The 17,086-nt window shown below is 28.7% G+C and overlaps 4 protein-coding genes across 16 annotated transcripts; all 4 read right to left on the bottom strand.

Annotated features, from left to right (window-relative positions):
• Positions 1-405: 405 nt before the first annotated feature.
• On the bottom strand, positions 406-2,632 carry LOC146872828 (ejaculatory bulb-specific protein 3-like). Of its 2 annotated transcripts, none has more exons than XM_085658618.1 (2): positions 1,816-1,954; positions 406-794 (listed from the first exon to the last, which is right to left on the bottom strand). In XM_085658618.1, the coding sequence occupies exons 1-2, from the start codon at positions 1,862-1,864 to the stop codon at positions 598-600; spliced, it is 246 nt and encodes an 81-aa protein (XP_085514744.1). In that variant the 5' UTR covers positions 1,865-1,954; the 3' UTR covers positions 406-597. The 2 variants fall into 2 exon arrangements, with proteins under 2 accessions (XP_085514744.1, XP_085514743.1); XM_085658617.1 differs by lacking the exon at positions 1,816-1,954 and adding an exon at positions 2,345-2,632 and having other exon boundaries at positions 415-794.
• Positions 2,633-3,678: 1,046 nt separating this feature from the next.
• Positions 3,679-6,954, bottom strand: LOC118451060 (protein sneaky). Its single transcript, XM_085658866.1, has 5 exons — positions 6,679-6,954; positions 5,692-6,209; positions 5,326-5,513; positions 4,490-5,016; positions 3,679-4,329 (listed from the first exon to the last, which is right to left on the bottom strand). The coding sequence occupies exons 1-5, from the start codon at positions 6,949-6,951 to the stop codon at positions 3,679-3,681; spliced, it is 2,157 nt and encodes a 718-aa protein (XP_085514992.1). The 5' UTR covers positions 6,952-6,954.
• A 648-nt stretch (positions 6,955-7,602) lies between these two features.
• LOC146872829 (ejaculatory bulb-specific protein 3-like) lies at positions 7,603-8,545 on the bottom strand. Its single transcript, XM_085659038.1, has 2 exons — positions 8,353-8,545; positions 7,603-8,177 (listed from the first exon to the last, which is right to left on the bottom strand). The coding sequence occupies exons 1-2, from the start codon at positions 8,543-8,545 to the stop codon at positions 7,981-7,983; spliced, it is 390 nt and encodes a 129-aa protein (XP_085515164.1). The 3' UTR covers positions 7,603-7,980.
• Ada2b (Transcriptional adapter 2B) lies at positions 8,353-16,687 on the bottom strand. 12 transcript variants are annotated; one of them, XM_035887182.2, is made up of 13 exons: positions 16,423-16,687; positions 16,225-16,322; positions 15,631-15,690; positions 15,352-15,493; positions 15,046-15,263; positions 14,693-14,922; positions 14,332-14,563; positions 13,807-13,844; positions 13,657-13,706; positions 13,146-13,540; positions 12,940-12,994; positions 9,069-9,262; positions 8,353-8,550 (listed from the first exon to the last, which is right to left on the bottom strand). In XM_035887182.2, the coding sequence occupies exons 1-12, from the start codon at positions 16,427-16,429 to the stop codon at positions 9,096-9,098; spliced, it is 1,692 nt and encodes a 563-aa protein (XP_035743075.1). In that variant the 5' UTR covers positions 16,430-16,687; the 3' UTR covers positions 8,353-8,550; positions 9,069-9,095. The 12 variants fall into 12 exon arrangements, with proteins under 12 accessions (XP_035743075.1, XP_085515159.1, XP_085515158.1 ...); XM_085659033.1 differs by lacking the exon at positions 16,423-16,687 and having other exon boundaries at positions 13,146-13,515; positions 13,657-13,698; positions 16,225-16,335; XM_085659032.1 differs by lacking the exon at positions 16,423-16,687 and having other exon boundaries at positions 13,146-13,533; positions 13,657-13,698; positions 16,225-16,335.
• Between the last annotated feature and the right edge of the window lie 399 nt (positions 16,688-17,086).

A 17,086-nucleotide genomic window follows, 5' to 3' on the forward strand; every position in this document is an offset into this window, starting at 1 on the left:
TTTTTTTCTTTTTCTTTTTTCATTCGATAGAAGATTAAAAAAGGAAATCTGTTTCTTGTTTGATACCAAGTAAAGTAGTGGTAGCATGTATATTTTTAGATTTCATACGCTAAGAATGATATGATTAATGGATTTATATGGTTATTTATACGGATTTGATTTATGATAGTCCTTATATCCATGCAATTGCAAAATTAGAAATATGTTAAAATATGTCATATGTAACATTAATCTGCGCATTCATGTTTAATTACGAACAAATTTAATTCATTCATGAAATTTTGTAAAAATAATTCCATATGTTAGTTACTTTGATTTACAAAAAAAAAAAAAAAGAAAAGAAAAAATGTTCCTCTTGATAATACATTTATGATATCGCAATGTGATATTGATTATTGATTATTATTAATAATTTTTTTAATTATTATTTTATTTGCTTTAATATTAATCCCATATATTCTTCTACAAATTACTATTAAAATAAATCATGCATTGAAGGATTAAAGATTAGGAATATAACTGATCGTAAAGATCTTCTTTTTAAGGATTAAACGTTAATTTCGATTCTTCGGAATTCATTTTGCCTTTATCTCGATCCTAGGACATATTATCATAGTTGAATTTATTTTCTAGATAAAGTCGTCTGTATGCGCCATCGGGATCATATTTTTTCTCAAGTTGACTCCATTCCTCTGGTTTCTCGTCGATCAAATGATGAGACAGCTTATCAGCTGCGATCTTTTGTGCCTCGCTACAGGACGAACAATTTGTCGACAATGCATCTGGTAAATTTCCTAGAAAACAAAATAATTTATCGTTTTCATATTTATCGTTCTTGATTTTGCTTTTTCCCTTGTTTTTTCTTTTTATTTTTTGATTTATTGCTATTTTTCTTTTTTTTTTTTTTTTTTTGACACAGAATGACACAGGACAATAAATCTTTAATATAACTCGTGTAATGTTACATGGTAATAATAATAAATTTTGGTACGTCAATATGGTTCATTAATATTCTCGTTTTTTTCCTTTCATCAATTTCGTTTATTATTACGATGATAAGCCTATGTAATATGGCAATCCTTTCAACGGACTGAGAATAACATCATTATATAATGTTATTAAAGAATACATTACGAAATATATTACGAGCGCATCATAAACATATAATATATTAATATATATATATATATATATATATATATATATATATATATATATATATATATATATATATAGAACGGAGAGAGAGAGAGAGAGACATATGACTAGTTATATAAATTGTACATAAAAAACTGAAAAAAGAAAAAAAATATATATATGTATATGTATTAACGAACATATCTGTTACGCTAATAAAACAAAATATATAAATATATAAATATATGAATATATGAATGTACGAATTAAACGTATATAGTAAATTAATGAAAAAAAAAAAAGAAAAAAAGAAAAATGAATAAATAAATAGGTGAACATATTTGTCGCTCGAAAGAAAAAAAAAAAAAAAACAAAAACAAAAAAAAGAACAGTCGATGAAAAAATATATACATAAATGCCATATATAAATTAAACATGTAACGAAACTGATAGAAGAAAAAAACTGGGATAAAATAATTGGATGATAAAATATGTCAACAAAAAAATGATAATGGTTAACACGAGGATTTAGATTAAAAAAAAAACAAAAAAAAAAGGAAACAAAAATAAAGTAGGGACAAAGGTAGAATTTAACGAAAGAGAGAGAGAGAGAGAGAGAGAGAGAGAGAGAAAGAAAACAAAGATATGTTAGTAACAATCTTGTTGCCAAGATGTGACCTTTCATAGTTCGTCCTTGTACGCTCTGTGTCACCGTAATGGCTTTCATAAAATCACACCCGACTCGCGTGTAAGAACGTCTTTACACAGACTGTGTGTAGCCACGAAGAAGAAAAGATCTCTTAATGTTAATCGATTTTTTCTAAATATTTTACGACGATACTAAAACTTTTTCAATATTTCGATGAATGCATTCCCAATTATACGCATATACGTGTGTATATATAAATATACATATATACATATATACATTTTATTTATATTCCATTAATGATTTTCCATCCTTTCAATTAGTCTTTTTGTCTTTTTGACAAATTTTCTTTGACTTTCGCGAAATTAAAAAAATTGTTATATTAACGTTATAATAATTTTTTCTTTTCTCTTTGTTTTTTTTTGTTTTTTGTTTTTTTGTTTTTTTCTTTTTTCTTTTTTTTAATTTATACCAAGTAATTGTACTATATAACGATTTCGTTTCGCACAATGGAAAAATTTCTAAATTTTAATTTGAATTTGAAAGATGTACGCTTACTTTTCAATTCCATTGCGTCCGGCGTGCAAGGATTTCGATCGAGAAGGCAACCCACGTAAACCTTCAATAGTCTTTCGCTTTTGATAATACTATCGATATCGACGTTATCGTATTTGGTCGTATATTTCCTTCCTTCCTCCGTCGTTATATCTTCTTCTTTAGCGAAAGTTTGTTGAAAAACGATATTGCACGTTGCCAATATAACAAGGATTAACATTTTTTCTTTCGTATATTTTTATTTTTTCCTTCTTTATTTATTTGTTTACTTAATTTTTCTTTATTTTTTCTTTACTTATTTTTTCTTTTTTTTTTTTTTTTTTTTTTTTAACAATTTATTAAGACGAAATATTTCTTCTAACTCTTATTTCAACGAACTAACTTCTTTCTGTAAATACGATTTTCATTCGTAATGTCTTTTATAGTACTCGATATGGCTCGTTAGACGCACGAAATCGTATTAAATATAATATTCTGAAGTAGAAGATTTCTTGATTATGTAATATCGATTAGTTCGAAACAAGGAAACAATTCAAACTCAATGTATTTACATATGTGTACATATATAATATATCACAAGTTTTGTTTTGTTTTGTTATATATATACGATTAAATAAGCATGCCTTAGAGACGTGATACGTGTTTAGAAAAATAAATAAATAAATAAATAAAAGAAAAAGAGGGAATATTTCTTAGAACGTTTCTTAGAACATTTTTTTTTCTCCTCTTTTTGATTCCGTCATCCATATTTTTATTTTTTCTTTTTTCTCCGATGTTGTTCCGCAGTCTTTCGACCTGACCGAAGAAGAAGAGTCCCCCGTTCATTGAACAGAATAATTCTAGGAAACATTTTAGTCTGAAGAAATTTTCAGGACGTTAAATTACGCCTACTATGTTTCGAACTTTATGAATTATGAATAAGCACGAAAATCATCTTTCTTGTTCTTCTTCTTCGTCTACTCACATGCTATTATTAATCCTGTATATATGTGCACATGTTTTATTCTAATTGTAATATATATATATATATTGTAAAATAAAGAAAAAAAAAAAAAGATCAGGTCGATCATTTCTAATCTAAAGATAAGTCTAATGAAGGAATTTTTACAAACTGTTGAAGAAAATAAAGTATTTAACGTTCACGATAGTTTCCTGATTGTGCTAATTGATCTAATGGATGGAATATTTAATTCGATGATTTCAACATCTTCGGCAAGACGATTATACTTCGAGGTTATAAAATGTAAAATTGAAATCGTATCATGACTCGGTCTTTTGTGATTTTCCAACGACTTTTAAAGGTCACGACAGAGAGAAGAATAACAGATCGTTGTTATTCATTCCGTTGACTCGGACTCATCCGTTAGGTCTTCCGAATCAGTATCGGAAACATCGGCACAGGCATAGCAAATTTGTCCGATGTCTCTCCAACATTCCTCGCAATGAACGAAAGGACAACCTGGGGTTGTACATCGACGAAATTTAATACCCCTTCGTGGTTCAACCTCACCGCAAACTAAACATTTTTCTCTTGCCGATTCGAATAAACGTAACCAACCGAAAAGTTTCGGCCATTCTTTTTTTAATGCCATTGTAAAGGAGATCTCCTGTTCCAAATGTCGCGTCCTAGCCAAAGTCTTGATCTTCGCTTTCGTAAATTTCACGTAACCGTGTCTACGACGTAAACTCTCATTGTAAAGATATAATATACGACGTTTTTGACGAGTCCGATAAAAAAACGAGCAAATAAAGAAACGTGTCCTTTGGGTATAAGCTGATGTATAAATCAATATGAAAACGGCTAGAAAGATACCGTAAATCTTAACTATTACATTATTTGATAATTCGATCGGTCTTGGTAGACATGGTTCATTAGTTATAACAGTTTTTGTGTGTTTCTTCACGTTGAAACCATTGATTAAATGTCTAATTAGAGATGCTATGATACCTGTACCTTGAATCTCCAAACTCAAATCGTGGTGACCAACCTATACTATGTGTAAATAATATATGACTAGAAAAAATGTTTGTCAAGAGATAAAAAAAGAAAGAGAGAGAAAAAGAGAGAGAGAGAGAGAGAGAGAGAGAGAGAGAGAGAGAAAATAAAAAGTAAATAAACGAAAAATTCGCGTAATCGTATAATTCTACCTGAGTATATTCCAATAGTGAATGGCGGCGAATCAAATCGAGTGCTTCAAAGAATAATCTATCCATCAGTATAAAACTCGTAGCTATAATTATTTCAAATAGTAGTTTCAACGTTTCACCCATAATATGTCGTCCCTCAATTTTGCTCGTCTTTAAACCATAAGGATCGACAAATTTAATTCTCTCGATCTTCTTCAATGGCAATAAGGTAATACTGCCACGAGCTTTTCTTCTAGCATCGATCTTTCGAAAATAACGTGTCACGTAAATGTTATCGAACTCGATATCGGTTAGATAATTGTCATGATACTTTTGTGCGTTCAATATAATATTCAGAAATATTAACGATAAGCATCTCTTTGCAAATATCATAAACGATTCGAAATATCTCCTTCTGATGTCGAAATCATGCATTACGGCTTTCGCAGCACTCGCGGCATCATAAATGTCTAATACAGGAGGTGCGATCTTTAATTTGTATTGAAGTTTCGCATCCTTCAAACTTTCACTAAATTTATTTCGTGTATCTGGTAAGGAAAAGAAAAAGAAAAAAAAAAAACGAAAAAAAAAAAAAGAAAGAAAACAAAAAAAGGATGATAAGTATAAAAAGAAAACCAGCATAATTATTTTTCTCCTTGAATTTATCATTCGAAAACAAAACAACAAACAAGAGAAAGAAAAAGAAAGGAAATGAAAAGAGAGTGGGGAAAGAAAGAAAATCCAGCCAACTTGTTGAAGTTTTACTTCTTGAAATATCGATTGAAAAAAAAAAGGAAAAAAAAGAAGAAAAAGAAAAAATAAAACAAAAAAAAAGAAAAAAAAACAAGAAATCTTACTTTTTAATGCCACGTAACCATCGCCAACGCCGGTATCGACTTGTCCATCAGGATCACATATATTAGCTCCACCCAAAGCTTGTACGAGATTGCAAACGAACGTCAACTTCATCGGCCAGCATAATAGCCAGGCCGCAAAAACGGTTACCTTGTGATAACACTTGTCGTAAGCATCGGCGAACATGTCTCTGGGGGGGGGAGGAAGGGGGAAATAATAATAATAAAACAAAATGAAAAAACAAAAAAATTACAATCGAACAGAAAAAAAATGTATGGATTTTCTAATAAGACTCATCGTTGTTTTTAATGATTTCTCTCTTTCTCTCTCTTTCTCTCTCTCTCTATCTATCTATCTATCTATCTTACCTGCACCTGCCAGCACCACGGCTAAGTTGTTCCTCGCAACGTGCCTCAACTTTCATTTTATATTTGACCGAATAAAATTCAGCTTCCGATTTGGCATCTTTCATCTCCTTTCCTCGCTTATCCACGATTTCATCGCTCCTCTTAGAGTCCCCTTGAATTTCATCGAGATAATCGTTCTCCTCTTTCAATCTCATCATCTCTTCCTCCCCTTCGATCTCCTCAACTATTGGACTCATCAGATCTCTAACCGACGATAAAGCGTCCTTTAACTCCCCGGCGTTCGATCTCATTTCTAAAATCGCCCGATGAAAGGGCTCGAACATTAAATCGGCACGGATCTTAGTCAAATTATACGTCAATTTGGCGGTACAAGCAAAACTCCTTATAACTTCTTTCCCATTGTATGTCAAATTGAAAATAGGTCCAGCTATTATATATCCAAGTATCAGTGCTCTCAATAGTACACGTCCGGCACGACCGAAAAATGCGGGAAATGATAGGATACAGATGCATCTTATCTATAACGATAAATAGAACGTATAAAGATTAGATTTGTTAATGTTTAAGAGAATGACGTAAAACATTTTGTCATCTTTTTCCTTCTTTTTTTTATTCTATTTTCTCTCTCTCTCTCTCTCTCTCTCTCTCTCTCTCTCTCTCTCTCTCTCTCTCTCTCTCTCTCTCTCTCTCTATGTCTCTTTTTTTTCGCGCAAGGAACGCGTTAAGATGATATGGTCGTGTGTACCTTCGAGATCATTTGAATAAATTAAAATTAATTTACGATGCATTGTATTGAGAATAATAAAAGGATTAACTTAATTAATATTCATTAATAGTCAATAAACGAATTAATTATTATTTCCTTTGATCGTGAAATCGTACGATTGAATTTTCAATTAAATTTCTTTTATTGTAACTTATTGTTATGTCTAGTTAATTATCTAATTATTTTCAATAAAAATTAAATAAATTTTATTGATCGTTTACCTGAATAGACGTAGCACAACCGATAGATAATATAACGATAATTATACTACCAAGATATACAGTGGTATAACGATCGAATTTTAATTGGAAGATTATAGTTCGATAAAATATAATACCGAGAAATATTCCCATTAAAAATCCTATAAAGGAACGTGATTTTTTGTGAGTACCAACAGGATCATAACAAATGTGATAAAATGTCGGACAGATTTTCAAATAACGTTTCAATATATCTTCACGCGAACGTTCTATCGTACGTCCAATTCTGTTCATTCTTTCTACGGCCATCATTATTTTAAGACGAATTAAATATTAAAAAAAAAAAAAAAATATATATATATATATTCACATATACATGTATAAATAAATCTGTGATTTTTAAGTTATATTACGCAAATTAGGTCAATTCGATACATGTAACGTGAACGTAGTTTTATTTATTTCATTGATTTTTCGATTATCTTTAAGGAGTAATACGTTCGATTCTATTTTTTTTTTGTTTTTTTTTTTTTTAATCAATTACAGATTTACAATTAATTACAGATTTATAAGTAAATGTAGAGCGGAAAAATTCGACTTGATGGTTAAAGCCAATTTTTAATTTGAGGTAAGGATCTGAATAAAAATATATATATATAAAATGCACTATATGCGCTGTTACAAAATATCTTATTATTGATTGTACGTAGACATTTATCTAGAGGCGAGAGAACGTCAAACAACTTTTTTTATTTGATTTTCCTCGTACAACAATTTTCTATTGATGATGTTGAAAGAGCCAACAACATTATTGCATTACGATGTCATATTATAAAAAAGACGGAAACCTTCCTCACAGCATAGAAGATTTATAATTACATAATTATCTGTTTCACGATAACGTAATGAGAGATATCATATGAGGCTTAAAAATAAGAATTAAAGTTTCTTTTTGATCTTATATTTTTATTACGTTGACAAATCTTCTTTATAAACAAACATTACCTGCTTTCAAAAATTCATACAAAAGTTATACGTAAAAGTATTTATTATAATTTTAATTATAATTTTACATCATGAATAACAATATTGAATTAGTATAAATAATTTGATTTTCCAAATTTTATTTTATGAAGTATAATTATATATATATATATATATATATATATATATATATATATATATACACGATTAAATATTTATTATTTTTTGTTTTTTTTTTCTTTTTTTCAATGATATGCCTTAACACAAATTATCACTTTTCTTCTTTTTCTCTCCCTATCATATTTCCATTTTCCATTTTCTCCATTTTCAAATTATTCCTTAGATCTTGATATCGGCTTCCTTCGCACGATCCTCAAACTTACTTCTGTATTTCTTTTCTGGATCATATTTGGCAAGAAGTTTCTCCCAGATATCCTTCTTATTATGAGACAAGAATTTCATAGCTTCCTCTGCAAATTCTCTTTGCTTCGGGGAACATTTGGAACAGTCAGTTTCTAATGCGTCTGGCAAACTTTCTGTAATATTATATATATATATACATATGTATATTTTGTATTAATATATTGTATTAAAATATATATATATATATATATATATATATATATATATTAATACAAAATTAGAGAAGAAGAATAAAGAGATTATAAATAGAAATAAAGAAAAAAATAAAAAATAAATGGAAAAACTCACTCTTCAATTCACTAGCATCGGCAGTGCAACGACCTTGGTCGAGTAAACACTTGACATAATTATTAAGTAGGCGATCATTGTGCAAAATTTCATGCACATTGATGTTGTCAAATTTCGTGGTGTACATTGACTCCTGTGCCAAACTGACCACGATTACCGCGAGAACGGTAAGAAAAATGAACGTTGTCTTCATATTTGCTAAAGAGAAATATTTGGAAAAAAAGAAAAAACAAAAAACGGTTAGAGAAGTTATAAAAATGTATTGAATATTGAAATCACACGTATCATTTGTAAATACGTGTTATTTCTTTTATAAAAAAGAAAAAAAGATTTATTTTATGATCGGTCGATGGATAAATCAAATTTGAATACGCACGATTAGAACAAAGTGAGCAAGTGAGAGAAACGTGTTGACAGAAATATATATATATATAAAAAAAAAATAAAAAAAAAAATAAAAAAAAATAAAAAAAAAGGAAGAGAAAGAGAAAGAAAAAGAAAAATAATAAAGCATCATGTACATATCAGTGTATACATAAAAAAAAAAAAAGAAAGAAAAAAAAAATACATATAAAAGAATAAAATGGTGAAGAACAAAGAAAAAAATATAAAAAGAAATAATAATAATAATAATAGTAGTAATAATAATAGGGAAGAAAAAAAAAAAACAAATTTTTCTTAAAGAAGAAAGTAAGAGAAATCAGAACGTAACTCACCTGCCAGTTCATAAGATGCGATTGGATTTAATAATATGAGAGATCGAAGTGACGGACGGCTTTTATATATCTACGCGTATGTCGAAGGATCTCCTTCCCTACAGCAGAATTGCCGATACGCAACTGGTGGAAATAAATGGGCAAAGGTGGGATCGAAAACATTTCTGATCCTACAAAATCTATCACCAATTCACCTATGTTTTATTGTACAATTCAATCGAAGGTTCAACTCATTAAAGATTCTGATTACGTATACGTCCCTCTCCCTCTCTCTCTCTTTTTTCTTTTTCTATCACTTTTTCTTCCTTTCTACACAAGACGGAAGAATTATTGTAAGAGGAAATAAGATATATATATATATACATATATATATATATATAGATAGATAGAGAGATAAAGAGAGAGAGAGAGAGAGAAATAGAGAGAGAAGGGAAGAAAAGAAAAAAATCTGATAACTAATTTTTCATTCCACGAACGCACAGATTGAAAATTATTCCACATAATGGAAATTGTTTCTTGTTGGAATATCTTTGCTAACTCGTCCTTCCGGTAAAACAGTATAAATAAGCAATTGTAAGACGTATTAAAAGAAAAGAAAAAAAACAAAAGAAAAGAAAAAAAAAAGAAAAAAGAAAAAAAAAAAAAGAAGAAGAAAGAAAGAAGAAAAAGAAAAAGGAGAAATAACATTTGGTTTGATAAAATGAAATTGAAATTGGATATTATATACGACACTAAGAGATTTCTAAAAGAAAATATTGTACAATTTATTTCGTACATTTTAACAATCGTTGGATTTTTTTAATTAACGCAGAAATCCATAAGCATTTTTTATTTTCATTTTCTATTTTTCATTTTCTTTTGTTTTTCAAGATGAAATCAATTATTCCTATACGACGTTGGTATTATTTTTTTTTTCTTTTTTTTCCTTTACACATTTATTACAGTACGTAATGTTTATTAATCTTATCAATGTTCTAAGATCATTTAAAAAAACATGTTCCTTTTTTTTCATCATTTTTTGAAATCGTTATAATCGATACATTGAATAGAAATAAAATTAAGTGGAAAAGAAAGAAAGAAAATATAATAATAATAATAATAATAATAATAATAATAATAATAATAATAATAATAATAATAATAATAACAACATCAATAATAATAATTGTTGTTGCATTTGTTACTCGCTCATAAATTAACTACCATTATATTTTTCTCTTTGTTATGAAATATAATATAAATATATTATGATTTATTAAAAGGAAAGATATATATATATATATATATATATATATATATATATATAAATAAGAAAGTATTTTTTAATTATTATTATCTTTTATTTATTTTTATTTTTATTATTATTATTATTATTATTAAAATTATTATTAAAAAGCATTATTAATTCTGACGAAAATTTTTATATGTGTATATATATACATACATACATACATATATATATATATATATATATATGTATGTATATTCTTTTCTATTTGCTAAATTTGATATCTGTTGAAGCCTTTAATCGGGAATTAGAAAAACAAACGAAGATAATCGTGTTATTTTGTGTCTTTCATAAAAAATATGAGGAGTTTCTTTTCTCCTTCTTTAGTGTATCTATATTATCGTAGTAATTCACATCTTTAGACTCATTAACAAATAACGTAAATCTCATGATTAATTAAAAGCTAAACGCATATTCCTAATCATGATATTTACATAATCATTTCTTATATCACTTCATATCTACATGACAAAATTTCGAAACACACACACACAAACATATATATATATATATATATATATATATATATATATATATATATATGCATTTAGATGTGTATGTGTGTGTGTGTGTGTAAATACATATATACATATATGCATATATTTATTTTAAAATTACACAGAAATACTTCATAACCGTGGATATTATATATTGAAAATAGTTATGCAAAGCAAAACGTGTCATATCTCCTTACATTTATACAGCGAGTTCACACCTTCAAATACAATCTTTATAAAAGAATACGTTGCCAACTTGCTTTTATCATATTAAATTAATATGACGTATATATGTGTATTTGAATTGTTTCTTTCTTTTTCTTACTTCGTTTTTTTTTTCTTTTTTTTTACTTTTTTTGTCGTTTTTTTTTCTTTTTGTTATTTTTTTTACGGAAATCATTCTCTGCATTTACACTTACCAATTAGAAAATGAAAGATTTTTTGTTTGTTTTTTTTTTCGTTTTGTTTTTTGTTTTTTTTCCTTCCCCTTTGAGAAAGAAAAGAAAAGAAAAAAAGATTTCATCCTGGAAAATTTGAATCAGATTTGATAGGATTAAAAAAATCGTTGATTACAACATTTGACCTTTGAAATTTTATACTTTGTGCATTAGCATTTAATATTAATAAAAAGGTACTATGTGTTTCTCGCCATATAATATATATATATATATATATATATACACATATACATATATATATATATATATATATATATATATATATACATACAGATGCTGCGTCGGCGATAGATAAATTATTTACTATTATACATCTCTCTCACAATTATTACATTTTATCGTATTTGTACCATTCTTCAGCAATAAGGAATCTCTCTTTTTGTTTTTATTAATCTTTTTTTTTTTTTCTTGTTCCTCTTCATTATATTACAAACAGAAAGTCCGCACTTAACGGACTAAAGCTACGTAAATGACTCTGTTTTAAAGCTAAATCTATATATACATATTATATTGTTAACATGTAATCTCTCAGTAGCAGCAATTAATATTAATGCAATAAGAAAGATGTTATTTATTTATTTTTTTTTTTGTTTCTTTTACGTTCCAATTTTTTCTTTTTTTTCTTTTTTTCTTTTCTTCTTTTTATTTTATTTTCTTTTTCTTTTCTTTTCTTTTTAATGTCACAGCTAGCTTTGCATATTTCATTACTCGCTTAAAACCTTAAGCAAGAATGAAATTCAATTTGTGATAGAATATATTTCATATCATCGAACATGATAGCATGATTACTTTCATAAATTACAATTACAATTACAATTACAAATTACTGGTGTCTTCGTAATGTTTCCATATGATTTTTAAAGATCTGACATACACGTTTGTCTCTATAGTCTTTTTCCTTATTGTCAAGTATGGTAACAAATAATATTTAAATAAAATAAACAAGAATATATATATATATATATATATATATATATATATATATGTACAGCATTTAGTTTAAAAAGGAAAAAAAAAGAAAGAAAGAAGAAAGAAAAAAGAACACAAAATTTCATATGGAAGAATCGATAGAACAATATGTATAGTGACTAAGAAGGCAGTATTATAAAATATTCTCTTAAGACAATTTTTGAATTTAAAAGTGGTAGACTTGTTATGATAAATATACATACACATATACCAATATGTGTATACGCCTATATATGTACATATTATATACCCTCAACCCAATTCTACATTGGATAAAAATGTTGCTATTATCGTTACATTTATAATTAATGTAATAGTGCAATATTAATATTCTTTGCTATAGATGACAGCCATGGGATATCATTTTCAATAAACTTTATAACATAAAATAGATGCAATGTTTCAAGAAAAAAGCAAATAAAATTTTTATACGCTCTCTTTCCCTCCATCCCTTTCTCTCTCTCTCTCTCTCTCTTTCTTCTTTCTATTTGATTTTCATGCATTAATTAAGTCAAACTCATGTTATCATTACACATTTAAGACTTAGTTAATGAAATAAATCTTGACTTAGAATTGGAAAATGAAGATAACTTTTTTCTTGATAATTGATCAATTGGCTGCAATCCAGCCATTAGCTACCAAATAATGAAGTATCTTACTCTCTGGTTCCGACTGAGGTATAATCCCTGATTTTCTATTACCACTGAGATATTCCTGTAACGATATATTTTTTTTTCTAGAATAAAATAAACGAAAAGAAAAAAGAAGAAGAAAAATAAAAAAGGAAAGAAAAAAAAAAAAGAAAAAAAAATAGGAAATACAAAAAACTATACCTATACTATATTGAAAAGGTATATAAACTCACTTGTAACAACAACGTCTTTTGTGTTAAATACTGCATCGGCTTCAAGTCTAACTGAAGACATAATGATTTTTCTTGTTTCGTTAAAAGATGTGCAGATGCCTCCATTTCTATATCCCGTTCTCCTGTTTCTCCCAAATGTGAGAGTGCTTTCGACGAAGATGATGCTACAAAGCAATTTTTTTCTACAGTAGAATTGGAACTTGTAGAATGTTGACTGGAAGTATTCGGATTGCTATCCTGCTCCACCCACTGATTGGCTGGAATCATCGTCCGATTGGGATTGATTTGATTGATTGTGGAGCTGCTGCTGGCTGTGTCTAGCTTTACAGTGGACTTTCGGTCGGTGGAAGAGTAATTTTTTTCTTCTTCTCTAGAATGAAGAAATGGACTGTAAACTAGAATAAGTTATCTTGACAAATTTATATTATATATAGATATAATATATATATATATATATATATATATATACATATATATATATATTAAAAAAATTTTCAATGTATCATCTTACCTTTTTTTTGAGGTGTGGCGGTGTATTGGTGTGGACGGCCCACTGCTGCCCTAAGTGAAATGCAAACTGATACAATCTGTTCACAAATGCCTGGCAACACGCACCACAAACAATAGAATTAGTTAAGAGGAAGAAAAAGCTAGTACATACAGTATAATTAAAGCTCTGAACGTTGTTTTACATTCCCTCTGTATGGATTTGCATGAACAAAGAGTGTCAACAAGAAACTAAAGCTGAAATATTAATTGCTTATCCGAAGATTCGTGTAATATTAGTAGAGATAATATATACATTTAGAAAATTCCTTTTGTATTTTTTACATGTGAATAATCAATTGAGGGCTACGTAGTATCTTTTTTTTTTTTTTTTTATTTTTTTTACGTAGACACATTGACAGATTTTTGTTAAGAATGGCTCAATGTAATAGAATAATGAGAATCATTGACTATTAGGTTTGGTTCTCGAGAACACATAGTGCCATGTAATCGAAATCATGTAAGTGTTAATAGCATACGTTTGTTCGGTGGAAAAAAATTGGAAGAAAAAAGAAAAAAAAAAAAAATATGGTGATGTTATAAAACTATTTGTGAAATTACTAACTATTCGACATATATTTTACGTATTATAAAGAAAACAAAAAAAAATAATAATAAATAAATGTAAACAAATACTTACAGATTTTTTCTCTGTCCAGTGATCGGCGGTATCATTTTGTCCCTGAGCCTGTGCCATAACTTGTTCAAAATGTGCACATTCCTCGTGTCTAGCTATCCCATGCTCCCGATAACGATAAAGTTCCGAAAGTCGTAACCGAAGTTCTCTTTCTCTTTCAAGATTCGTTAGGAACTGTTCATATTCCTGTGCAGTATAAAATTGTGCAAAAGTCCTCATTCTGTCCCTAAATTCTCTAAATGATAATAAAAAAAAAAAAAAGAAAAAAAAAAAAAAGAAGTATATTTAAGTATATACATATATATATATTTTTTTATCACATATAACTATAGCAAAAGATGTATTACTTAATATACATTCATACTTTTCTTCCTTCGTTTGTCTCTTCTTTACTCCTCTATCTTTTCTAGATGATGCAAAGAAAGCGGACACAAGTTGATAATCTCGTACGACACGTTTTCTTCTAGCTCTTTCTCTTAAATTATTAGTATACATATCAACTTGTGCTAGCTTAAGTGCTATGTCGAGATCATCATCTTCTGCTGGATTCAAAAATAATGATGAAACAAGAGACTCTGCTTCATGGTTATAATCCTAAAATATTTCAATTATTATTATTATTATTATTATTATTATTATTATTATTATTATTATTATTATTATTAATATATTACACAGGTAAAAAGTATAAAGAAAGTATTTTAATGTTAAACTTACTCTTTCAAAATCATCTCGTTGAGGCATATACCCCAATTGAGCAGCTTCCTCCGGTGTTATATCGAGCGGAGGTAATCGGGATGTGAGATCAGGGGATAATGGTCCATTATCTGACTTAGTTTGATCCGTAAGATTTGGCGTATAGCTTTCTGTAGGTGGCCATGTATGTTTTCCAATATTACCATCCAAATACCTAGCAATATATTCTTCTTTCGCTTCTGTAATATCATGTTATTGAACATGTAACTACATAGTATTACATTATATATAATAAAAGAATAAATCTTTCGAATAATTTCAATGTACCTTCCGGTGTCCTAGTTTCGATATGTTTACTGATATCCTCCCAATTTCCAAAGCCAAATTGTTCAATGGCATCCAAAAGTCTAAGTTGTTCTCTGGCAGTCCAATTGCCTCGTCCATTAAATATACTAATGGTACCAGAATCCTATATGCATGAAATATAATTGATGTAAAATATAAAAAATAAAAGTTACGTCTAAGAATTACAGGAAAAAGAAAAAAGGAAAAAAAGGAAAAAAAAAGAAAAATTATGACAATACATTTACACAAACGAATACTCACCATAAATTGATAAGAGTGATCATTTTTGTGTTGACCAATTTCAGCTCCAGCGGAAAAGCACTGTTAATATATTAAAATTATTTAAATCATTAATATTTTCATACTGATTCTAGTCGTGATAATATTAAAAATTTCGTATCTACGAATCAGTAAAAAAAATTATAAAACGAGAAAAAAGAAAATAAGAAAAAAAAAAAAAGAAATAAAGAAATAAGGAAAGAAAACAAAACAAAACAAAAAAGAAAACTGTATTAACGTTTCTCACCGAACTCTGTAATAAGAGCTTGTCTGTCTTATTTATTATTGTACACGACTATATATATGATATAAGAGCTAACTGATCAACAGCTGATCTCAATAACATTCGTGAGAATCGATGGAAGCTTCAACACGCAAAATCCGACAAGAGAAAGACAAGGAAAGAAAATAATAACGGAATGAAGAGAAAGAGAGAGAGAGAGAGAGAGAGAGAGAGAGAGAGAGAGAGAGAGAGAGAGAGGGGATAAGGGTGATAAGGAGGTGAGGAGGAGGAGGAGGAGGGTGAGGGACGACGACGAGCACGTGACAAGGAACAGGCGTTCCCGTTCGACTCACCTGCAAACAGAGGTCGAAATCTGGGCATTCGACGCATTTAACACGCAGACCCGTGATGTCTTCTTGACAATACGTACAGTTGTATTTCGCATACAAATCTATAAACGACATAACGCTAATAAACAATAATCTCGTACAGCGTTAACGTAATCCGGAAGAGGAACTAGTGTCTCTTCTTGCCCAACCCAAAATACGTACCCGCCATTATTGTCCTGCAGGGCTCTTCCAGAACGATCCGGATGACGTCACCGCATTCCGAGGAGCCATAAATGTATAATAAATCATGGGTACAATTCGTACCCGTACGATCTCATATTTTCTGCGAAATATTTCGAAAACGCAGAAAAAAGTGTCATCCACTAACCCGATTAATCCCCCCCCGTTACTTTCCTATACGTAAACTAGCGAGGGTTCTGGATTGAAAAAAAATGTTGTTTACGACTATTCCGTTGAGAAGGAAATGCGCATGCGTCCTACTCTTTCCGCCATCTAGATTCCGCTAATGTTGCTGGTATTCGCAGTGCTACCAACGGAAATAAAACGAACGAACCTGTTACAGAAATATACGTAATCTTTAAAACATTTTCTCGTTTGTAAAGCCTGTCGTATGAATTAAAAAAAGAAAAAAGAAAAAAGAAAAGAGAGAAAAAAAAAGAATAAACAAAACAAAAAGAAAAAATAATGAAAAAAAATTGATCAGCGTTTTTATTTATATTACAAAATTAATATACTCTCTGTTCAATATAGTAAATGTATGAAAAAGTTTTTCGAAATCAGTTAGTATAGTAACCCCATCGACAGTTGGCGCCCCTGTCGACACTTCTTGAAAAATCATGATCAACGTAATTTATGTGTCCTCTGT

Source organism: Vespa mandarinia, chromosome 8 (assembly GCF_050613455.1).
Source record: "Vespa mandarinia isolate Hongniang chromosome 8, ASM5061345v1, whole genome shotgun sequence".
Classification (NCBI taxonomy): Eukaryota; Metazoa; Arthropoda; class Insecta; order Hymenoptera; family Vespidae; genus Vespa; species Vespa mandarinia.